General features: G+C 39.9%; 2 protein-coding genes across 2 annotated transcripts in view; both read left to right on the top strand.

The window, feature by feature from the left end:
* The first annotated feature begins 478 nt into the window (after window positions 1-478).
* LOC107572968 (cysteine dioxygenase type 1) lies at window positions 479-5292 on the top strand. Its single transcript, XM_016259408.1, has 5 exons — window positions 479-870; window positions 1542-1619; window positions 3006-3163; window positions 3259-3428; window positions 4745-5292. The coding sequence occupies exons 1-5, from the start codon at window positions 701-703 to the stop codon at window positions 4772-4774; spliced, it is 606 nt and encodes a 201-aa protein (XP_016114894.1). The 5' UTR covers window positions 479-700; the 3' UTR covers window positions 4775-5292.
* A 5163-nt stretch (window positions 5293-10455) lies between these two features.
* Window positions 10456-10873, top strand: part of LOC107572957 (transmembrane emp24 domain-containing protein 7-like) — a 7610-nt gene continuing 7192 nt past the window's right edge. The window contains exon 1 of the mRNA XM_016259395.1: window positions 10456-10594. Within this exon, the coding sequence (XP_016114881.1) occupies window positions 10582-10594 (13 nt within the window). The 5' untranslated portion in view covers window positions 10456-10581. The remainder of the gene's footprint in view (window positions 10595-10873) is intronic.

Consider the following 10873-nt stretch of genomic DNA (forward strand, 5'->3'; position numbering starts at 1 on the left):
TGGTTCAGTTGATTCAAAGCTTCAAAATGATGGTTTCTTCCGGTACTAGTGTTTATGAGGTGAAGTTTAATCGCAAAAATCCTGTTATAATCGCATTGTGAGTGTGTCAATGTTTGAACAGACAAATGTGTTTTTCATCAAAATAAAATATGACTGATATGACCATTTTGTCTGTATGTGAAGGTAATTTAGAGATACAACTAGAGGTAAATATAAAGTTAATGTGGTTTGAGGAAAGTTAAGCCGTTGAATAAAGCGGGTCAATCCAAACTCTAACGGGGGAGGTCCGTTGATGAAAGTCAATAAATAAACAAACAAAAAAGAATGATATTTATTGTCTCTCATATATTAGTTTGTTAAAGCATGAATGGTTTATGAATGTCTTCTTCATAGCTTCCAGTGCATGTTTACAGTAAGGTTTAGCGTCTCTGTGGCAGTGGTCTCGTCCATTACAGTTCAGCTGAATGTATAAAAGCCTGAGCTCCACAGCAGAGCCTCAAACACACTGCGCAGCAGCAAAGCCTGAGCTCCAGCAGAGCCTCGAACACACTGCGCAGCAGCAAAGCCTGAGCTCCAGCAGAGCCTCGAACACACTGCGCAGCAGCAAAGCCTGAGCTCCAGCAGAGCCTCGAACACACTGCGCAGCAGCAAAGCCTGAGCTCCAGCAGAGCCTCAAACACACTGCGCAGCAGCACTGGAGATGGAGCAGACCGAGCTCGTGAAGCCAGAGACTCTGGAGGATTTGATCCAAACTCTCCACAAGCTCTTTGAAAGCGACAGCGTCAATGTGGAGGAGGTGCAGAGCATCATGGAGTCCTATGACAGTAAACCTCACGAGTGGATGAAATATGCAGAATTTGACCAGTACAGGTAATTTTATTGTTATTATTATTATTATCAATCTCAGAATAGTTATGTGTAGACAGTTATTTTGCCATAGTTAATGCATGTAAGTCTTATAACCACAAGGGTTGTTTTGTTTATTTTTACTTATTTATTTTTTAACCTAACTGAGAAATGCAAATGAAATTAACATAAGAAAAATTTTAATTTTATGTTGCAGACGTTTCAGTCTAACACAAACGTGAGGTGAACTGTGTTTTAATGAGTCGACTTTTACCTCTTCTTTATATCAGAGAACAGAGCGTTACTGTTTCTCGCTCCATTTCAGCCAAAAGTGCAGTTTTGTCTTGTTGTCACTGGATGCGATGCTGGAGCTCTTCCTCCGCTGGTGTTTGCCCGTGGGCGTGGCCTCGGCTGAGGGGGCGGGGTCGAGGCGGGCCAATCAGAGCGCGGCTCCTGGCGCACACCCGCTGCTCTCAGTGCTGCATCACATTCCCAGAGCAAGCTTCCAGGATGCAGGACTTTCTCTCAGTTCACTGAAACGAACATGAATATTAATGACCAGCGTGACGTCAGCAGGACGTGTTGCATTTACCAACAACAACAACAGCAGACAGTAGCTGGCATAATGAATGATCATCAGCACACATGAAGGGTGAATGTTGACTGATTAAAGTCCTTTTACTGTGTCTTTACAGATACACCAGGAATCTTGTGAATGAGGGAAACGGAAAGTTCAACCTGATGATCTTGTGCTGGGGTGAAGGACACGGCAGGTACCTGCTGATGTTAAATCACTTGTGTTGTGTTCTCTCGGTGTTTACCTTTCGACCCGCAGGAGCCTGGGATCATGTGTGGATCAATAATTGAACACACGTCAATGAATTGGAGATATTAACAGACAGATAATGGCCTGATAGTAGAGTCCAATGTCTGGTGATTAGTGAAGTCATAAAGCCTTTAATAAATGCACAGTGGAGCAGATTCAATCACAGATCAAATAAAAGCATAAAGCATAAGCAATTATTCACTGCGGAATATGAACAAAAAAGGAAGAAAATAGCACGTCAGGATGCCTGATCTGTTGTTAATATTTGTTAATTTCCACCTAATTCAACTTAAAATCTACATTTGCTGCTTTACATGTTAATCATTTCATCTAAGTTTCAAAACAATGTAAGTTTAATACAGCTTTGTTTTTTTTCCTGTGCATTAAAATGTGTCCCGTTTAATTTTTTTCTGAGCAAAAAAACGAATGAATGAAGAATTTTATTTTGAGCATGTAGAAATAATGCAGTAAAATATATTGTATAATTTTTTTTTAGTCATTTAAAATATGGTAAAATTTCGTATGATCCCATATATTTTATATATTTCAATAAGCACAGGTCAGAATAAGTATGTTGTTTCATTTTTCCATAAATATATCTGTCATGCTGAATGATGAGGATGAACATTAGCCTATTTCAGCCTTATTTTGACATTTTATTTTCACAGACGTTATTTGAAACACTTGACTTGAAATGAATATGATTTCAGTGTATATAAAATCTCTTTTGTAAAATTAATTTGACGTGGACACTTGTTTTGTCTTTGACTCATAATAACCTAAACTAATGAAGCTGAACTTGTTTAAATGATTGTGATGAGTTACAGTGACGGGAAAAGCATATGCAGCACAAAACCAGGGTCCATTTTTCGAAATTGAGATGTATGCATCAGCTGAAAGCTGAATAAATAAGCTTCCATTGATGTATGGTTTGTTAGGATCGGACAATATTAGAAAATCTGGAATCTGAGGGTGCAAAAAAATCTAAATATTGAGAAAATCATCTTTAAAGTTGTTCAAATGAAGTTCTTAGCAATGCATATTACTAATCAAACATTAAGTTTTGATATATTTACGGTAGGAGATTTACAAAATATCTTCATGGAACATGATCTTTACTTAATATCCTAATGATTTTTGGCATAAAAGAGAAATGTATAATTGTGACCCATACAATGTATTGTTGGCTATTGCTACAAATATACCCCAGCGACTCAACACTGCTTTTGTGCTGCAGGGACACATACGTTGCCGTGACCGTGCTATAGAAAGTAAGAACTGTTTGTTATTGTGAGTGTGTTTGTGAGTTGGCCTGTGTTGGGCTTGATTGCAGCAGCATCCACGATCACACAGACTCGCACTGCTTCCTGAAGCTGCTCCAGGGTCAGCTGAAGGAGACGCTCTTCGACTGGCCCGACCGCACGCTGCAGGGGGGCATGCTGCAGAGATCACAGCAGGTGCTGCTGGAGAACCAGTGCGCTTACATCAACGGTGAGAGGAGCAGCTTGACTCGGGGCTGAGGTGCAGTGTATATCAGGCTGTGGTGAGCAGAGCAGAGTTCAAGGGATTCGCTCGGTGTGTTTCAGACTCCCTCGGGCTTCATCGGGTGGAGAACGTGAGCCACACGGAGACCGCCGTCTCTCTGCACCTCTACAGCCCGCCCTTCCAGACGTGCCGGACGTTTGACCAGCGCACCGGACACCACAACAGCGTCAAGATGACCTTCTGGAGCAAGTTCGGCGAGAGGACGCCGTATGTAAGTCTGCATGAGTCTCTCGTTTGCATCTGTGTGTTTGTTATGCAGATTATGGGATATTGCATAGAGAAATGCTGGATGGAAACACCAAGATGCGCATAAAATCTTAAAATGCACAACTTGTGCGCTCAATTGAGGTGGATCGTTGTTTTAGCTGATAAGAAAATGTGCATACATTATGATGGGTACGATGTTGCACAGCATCTCAAACTGTGTTTTAATCATTCTGAAACACCTGAGCAAAGCTCCAGCATCAAAATGGTTTTGTATAATTAAAGTCATTTATGATGTAGCAAAAAAAAAAAGAGCATTTGCATTTTTATTATTGATGCTTTGCACCAGTTTGGTGGGAAGTGATGGTTTTGTTATCCTGAAACATGGAATAAAAACAGATGTTGATTTACAAATGTTTTACATCATATTCAAATCTTCCACATACATTAAACTCGTAACTTTAGAGAGAAACACTCGGCACTTGAGTGCATTAAACCATTAAAAAATGTGTTACTTGACGTGAAAATAAATGTTAACTAAAAGAAAAATAAAATATAAGACACTTAAACGTATTTTATATTAACTAAATAATATGAACCTAACTTCTAACCTAGTTAAGACATTTCTCGTTTTCCTTTAGTTAAGTTAATGTACTAAAACTGAATATAAACTATACAGACATTTAAAAACAACACCCCAATGACTAATACTTAGTCAGAGAGCAGAAAATATGAAACGAACATCTAATTTAGAATATTGACAGAAACTATAATACACTCTAAAAATGCTGGGTTGCTTCAACACAACTTTGGGTCAGATATGAACAAACCCAGCTGTTGGGTTACACTTTTAAATTACATTTTTAACCCAAAAGTTGGGTTAGTTCATATCTGACCCAAAGTTGTGTTGAAGCAACCCAGCATTTTTAGAGTGTATTATCTGGATGATAATGAACAGTGATAAGATGAATCCGGTGAATGAATCCTTCTTGAGTTATTTAGAGTTAATGTGTGTTGATCAGCAGATGAGCTGTAAAGGCTGTAATCAGTGTGTCAGAATCCGCTCTCGCTGGCTGCTGCAGATGTGTGCCGCTTATAATGTCTTCCACATGCGCTCCAGGTCTGCCAAACACACTGCTCTTATCTCTCGTTCACAGCTTGCGTAAGCTCACCTTGACCAAACAGAAGAGTTTCAACATCAGCCCTGTGCTTTGATAAGATAAGATAGGAGCGCACCAATGAGGCCCGCTTTTAAGCGTGTCTTTATCTATTAATTGGGAGCTTGTGCTTTCATTTGATCACTTTTGTGTCGCTTTCTTACAGGAATCCACCGTTTCACAGGAGAACAACTGAGAAGCACGACAACGCTCGATGGAGACTTCCGCATTAAATTGATGTTTAAGACTTGATCCAGCTCTTTTTAAGATTCACACCGGACAGTGGGAAGTAATTCAAGCTGCTTAATCGTGGCCTAGTTTAGCGCTGGCAAACGAGGCTGAAGGTCTGAATAGATGAATTAGTTGAGCCGCGTGTCAATCTGCTCTTTGTTGTTGAGAAGAGCCTGTTCTCCCAGCATTCCTGTGTAATCACGCTTTTGTACTGAGAGCTGGGGCCTGAAGTGTGTAATTTATGTTCAGTCGAATGAAAGCGCTGTCCTCCGTCAACAACATCACGCTTCAGCAGAACTCCATCGATGTGTTTGATAATCGCCAGCCTCCGCTCTGCACACGCTCGCGCTTTTATTCGATTTCCAGATATTGCCGTCAGTAATCGATGTTGTTGAAGAAATATGATCTCTGCATTTGTAAACTGGAGCTTTTATTTAAAATGGACCTGAATCTTACCTGGAAATTCATTTTTGTCTTAACGTTGACGTAAATAAAACATTTCCCAAATGTTGTTGTTTTTGTGTGTGTATATGAGGGGGTGGGTGTTTGTGTGTCTGTGTCTGTGTGTGAGAGGGGGTGGGTGTGTGTGTGTGAGGGGGGTGGGTGTTTGTGTGTCTGTGTGTGAGAGGGGGTGGGTGTGGGTTTGTGTGTCTGTGTGAGGGGGAGTGTGTGTTTCTGTGTGTGAGGGGGTGGGTGTGTGTTTGTGTGTCTGTGTGAGGGGGGTGAGTTTGTGTGTCTGTGTGAGGGTGAGTGTGTCTGTGTGTGTGAGAGGATGAGGGGGTGTGTGAGTGTATATGAGGGGGGGTGTGTGTGTGTGAGTGTATATGAGAGGGTGTGTGTGTGTGGGTGTCTGTCTGTGTGTGTGTAAGTGTGTTGGTATCTGTGTGTGAGGGGGTGGGTGTGGGTGTCTGTGTGTGTGAGGGTGTGCGTGTGTGTGTGTGAGTGTGTTGGTATCTGTGTGTGTGTGTGCGTCTGTGTCTGAGTGTGTGTGTGTGTGAGCATGAGAGTGTGAGTGTGAGTGTCTGTGTGTGTAAGAGGGTGTGTGTGTGTGTGAGTGTGTTGGTATCTGTGTGTGTGTGCGTCTGTGTCTGAGTGTGTGTGTGTGTGTGTGAGCATGAGAGTGTGAGTGTGTGAGAGGGTGTGTGTGTGTGTGCGTCTGCATGAGTTCTGCTTAATTCTTGAATGTAAACTTTCATCCAAAGACACTTACAGCATTCAGGTTATCAGTTCTTGCTTTCCCAGGAATCGAAGTGTTTTGTGTTATGGATCAGAAGAATCTTCTAGAGGACTCGTTTTTCTCCTTGTTTCGTCTTCACACACTACAATTAACTAAAACTAAAACCATTGAAAATATTGTTACTTGAAATAAAAAAAAACATAAACTGAAATAAAATATATATTTAAAAAAAAACATGAAACCAGCTAGTTTTCAAGGCAATATTTCTTCAATAAAACTAAACCAATAATAAATAAAAATGTATAAAAACGAAACAGACACACTGTATTAAAAAGAAAAAAGAAAGCAAATGTATTGGTAATTTTTCTGCCTGGACATTATACATTAATTTTTACGGACCTTTCCGTTAACCATAAAACACAAAGAATGAAGTGCAAAATTTAAAATACACATAAAACGCCTGTAAAAAATCAAAACGGAAAATTCCTACACTTTAATGCAGTACATTGTGATCTAATTTAAAAAAAAAAATTTTTTACAGTGCATATTTCAAAACAACAAAAACTAATAAAAATGAAAAAAATACACAAAATAAAGAATTAAATTAACATGAAAGCAGAAAATATAAAACTAAATCAAAATATTACAGTTTTTCTCGATTGCTAAAACACTATAACCAGGTTTTTAAACTAAAATTTCAAAGCCATAACACCATTTTTCAAAAAGCACACCCATTTTGCTGAACTATAAACACTACTCCCCTGCTTTAACACATGAGTCAGATTTGGTGAACTGTTACTGCAAAACTCCCTACATTTCTCAGTGCTTACACCATGCACACGTCTCAAATCAGCTCATTCTTCCACACGCTAGCAAACAGACAGACTTTATCACAACGACCTAAAAACTCGAACAAGCAGCATTATACAATGTTTGCTTTCGTAAAATTACTTCCAAAACAAGAAAGACACTTTCTACTGTTTATAATTCAGTGCAGTAAATGTTCATAGTCCGTGTTTACTTTACAGCACAACATTATTCCTACCTTTTCTCCTTCTGCACAGATGATGATGAAACTGAAGGACTGTGTAGGGGTTATCACATTGGTTTTAAAATTCAGAATATGTTCCAATGTGGTATTATTGTATAAATGTAGCACATTTCTGTATTACTCATTTTTGTGTAGTGGTTTTGAGCTTAAGTTTGATCTTGTAGGTTCATTGAGTTTTGGTGTTTTTTGTGTCTGAGTGAGAAAAGAGTTTGTGTGATATTAAAGATGTTTTTATTGAATGCATTTTATGATAAATGATCGAGTTCATCCACACTGATGCTCTTGAGCTTCGCTTTGTGCAGAGTTTTGAAAACGTGAGAAATGTGTGTAAAACACTGTAATACTGTAACTCAAACAGCTGAAGTGCACATCTGCACTAAATAACGATGCACATGTTTTTACATTACTTTAAATCATCAAAATAATTTAACCAATTTCAATTTCTATGAGATTCAACTCAGTTTTTAAAAGTCTAATTTGAGTTAAAAGTCTCTGTCAGCGTCTGAACCGAAGGTTAAAGTATGGTGGAGATGTTTTACAGTGTGTTATCATTGTTTATGATATCCTTCCCTTCCTATAGCGTCTGCAAGGTTCGATTCAGTGGGATTCTTTTCTCGTAACACACATGCTCCTGTTGGGCCGCTGCTTTAATAATGTGCCAACAAAATCAATACAGCAGGAACCTTGAGCCCATGAGAACAGGAATTCAGTCACGTATCACCGTGCATTACTGCCAGCCTCGAGCCTCGGTGAGAGTTGTCATAACTCGAGGGGATTCTGGGATACACACCGGTCACTGACCTCAGCTGTAAAGTTCAGGAGAAACACTTTCATAACCTCAGTCACCCATGAATGTTTTCAACTCCTCCAGCACTATCATATCTGTGAAAACAGCCATAAAACATTACGACTGCGTTTATCTGCATTTATCGTTCGTTGTCTCTTCCTCAGGAGCATCACAGAAGCAGAAACTGTAACATGGGTAGAAGATGTATTAATAACTTCACATAGGAATAACTCATCAGGATCAGAAGATAACAGAAGATGTTTATTGATCCGCTCTCAGTGTCTTTATCTGTTCATATCTGCAGGAAGAATGAACATTCACACTGTTTGTGTGTTAAAGCATCCGCCGCTCTATGTATGTGTGTGTGTGTGTGTGAGAGAGTGTGTGTGTGTGTGTGTGTGTGTGTGTGCATGTGTGTGTGTGTGTGTGTGTGTGTGTGTGAGAGTGTGTGTGTGTGTGTGTGTGTGTGTGTGCATGTGTGTGTGTGTGTGTGTGTGTGTGTGTGAGAGTGTGTGTGTGTGTGTGTGTGTGTGTGTGCATGTGTGTGTGTGTGTGTGTGTGTGTGTGTGAGAGTGTGTGTGTGTGTGTGTGTGTGTGTGTGCATGTGTGTGTGTGTGTGTGTGTGTGTGTGTGAGAGTGTGTGTGTGTGTGTGTGTGTGTGTGTGCATGTGTGTGTGTGTGTGTGTGTGTGTGTGTGAGAGTGTGTGTGTGTGTGTGTGTGTGTGTGTGTGTGAATATCTCTCTGTGTGTGTGTGTGTGTGTGTGTGTGTGTGTCTCAGCGTAATGATCAGTGTTGGGGGTAAGCATTACAAGTTATGTAATCAGATTACTTTTTTCAAATAACTAGTAAAGTAACACATAACGTTTTAATTAACAAGAAAATATCTGAGTTGTGTGTAAACACTGTCTGTGTGATATGGTACAGTAGTTGTGTGTCTGTGTGTCTCATAATGTGAGTAACAGACGATTTCAGTCGTCTTTATTATAGAGTCACAGCTCCAAAAACCACAAAACCAAAATGTGATCTTTTAGGACACTGAGCAGACGAGAGATCAGGAATAATTACGCTGAACAGCAGAAGTCAGTAAAGCTTCATGTCATCAGCAGATCAGACTCTTCAGACCAGACGCCTGTGGCCTGTGGGATGGGACAAGTGCGTGAATCCCTGATGGCTACAGATGAGAATGAGGGGTTTTATTGTTTATTTATGGAAAGGATAATGGTTTTTATGATAGTGTAAATGTGTCTCGTTAACCCAGAAACTGTGTAACTGTCCAGCGGAGTCTGCATTGGTCTGGAGTCTATAAGGCCCCGATCACACAGAACGCGTTTTTTGCAGTGAGAGGCGGCTTTTATAAAATAGTTTTGTATCGGCAGTGAGTGTTTTGTGTGCCCCGGGCGCCTCGTGCTTTTGTAGGAGCGCTCTGAGCACCTGAAGTGAACCGACGCGCAAAGATTGGCAAGTATTTCACGACACCGATCTCCTTTAGGGCTGTTTCAGTGGTAACCAGAGGACATGCTTACAAACCAAGCACAACCTCCCGCTCTCTATATATATCACTTATATATAATCAATTTATTATTATATATAAGTTATTCTTACAAATGTATGCATTGTTATTCTAAGCGAGGACATTACTTTTTTGTAAGTCACTATAATATCGGTTTTCCAAAATGTTAAAGCACACACAGTCACATGGCTAATAATTAAAAACAATAAATAAATGGCTATGGAAACGACTCAGTAAAAGAAAAAGCTGCAAAAATCTGTTATGTGCTGCTCTTATATGTAATAACAAGGGCACTCATGTTCTGCTTTCCCAAAAAATGACAGAAGGTATGTGATTTAACCTGACTTGAAGTGTCCTTACTAACATATCAATAATTTAGGATAAAGGGATTAAGGACAAAGACTTTAGATGTACTATATTATTATTATTAAACTATATTATAAATACTATAGATATCAAAACACTTCTCTAATAGAGGCTACCTCCTGAGATTGACAGCTGACCATAACTGTAAATACAAAAGACTTTATTAAATAATGAAAGCAATGCATTACAGTCGCCAAACAAGAACAAGCACATCTGTGCAGAGCAACACCAGCGTGTGAAGCTTTGTGCACTGGCTGTCATGGAGGAGGTGTTTTCAGTGACAGCAGACCAGACTCAGTGCCACATCATCACAGTACAGTGCTGAATGCTGCTCTCTGCTGGTCTGATCTGATCTGTCTCAGGGATGCACACCAGCTCCTGCACTTCTCAGATCACCACACACATGCACACATTAGTTTCTTCCTCACAGCAGATTCAGATGTTCTGAAACTAAATGCACGTGATGAGATGATTCTCAGTGCAGTCTCACACTCTTGATGTGAGCTCCGTCATCTTCACATGCGAAATCATCTATTCAGTTATCAAAATCTGTCAGACATGCATGCATATTCATAAGCATCTATAAATGGGAAATGTGTGATGTGTGCTAAACCGGCAAATGATCTTACCAAAATCTCAATCTTACCAATCAAGTTTGGAAGCAGTTGTTCACTATTAATCACTATATATGTAAGAAATGTGTAAAGCTGCACATGCAAATGTGATTTTTATGTTTGCACGACAAAATGAAGTCTGTATATATAAGACATATTTCCAGGGTTTGACTGCCGTGCTGAAAAACATCTCCACATTACGGCTCACACGATGACGAAAGCACTTTTATTGTGGTGGTGTTGGAAATGTAGGTCCTGAAGCATCAATGACATGTTCTGGTGAGTTACTACATCGTGCAGACATGCAACAGGGTTGTGGTTTCCCATAAACCAGCTGTGCGATCCAGACAGAATCAGCTCACTGAATGAAGTGTATTCCTCGCAGACGAGTGGGAAAGCTTCACTGATGATGACTTTCTGAACACAGTGTGCTTGAGAGTCTCGATCAGAGCAATGAAGAGTCAACAGCAGGAGCTCCAGATCTTCTGTGTGTGTGTGTGTGTGTGTATATATGTGTGTGTGTGTGTGTATATATGTGTGTGTGTGTGTATATATATA

The sequence above is a fragment of the Sinocyclocheilus grahami genome, unplaced genomic scaffold (assembly GCF_001515645.1).
Source record: "Sinocyclocheilus grahami isolate Dianchi unplaced genomic scaffold, SAMN03320097.WGS_v1.1 scaffold1840.1, whole genome shotgun sequence".
Classification (NCBI taxonomy): Eukaryota; Metazoa; Chordata; class Actinopteri; order Cypriniformes; family Cyprinidae; genus Sinocyclocheilus; species Sinocyclocheilus grahami.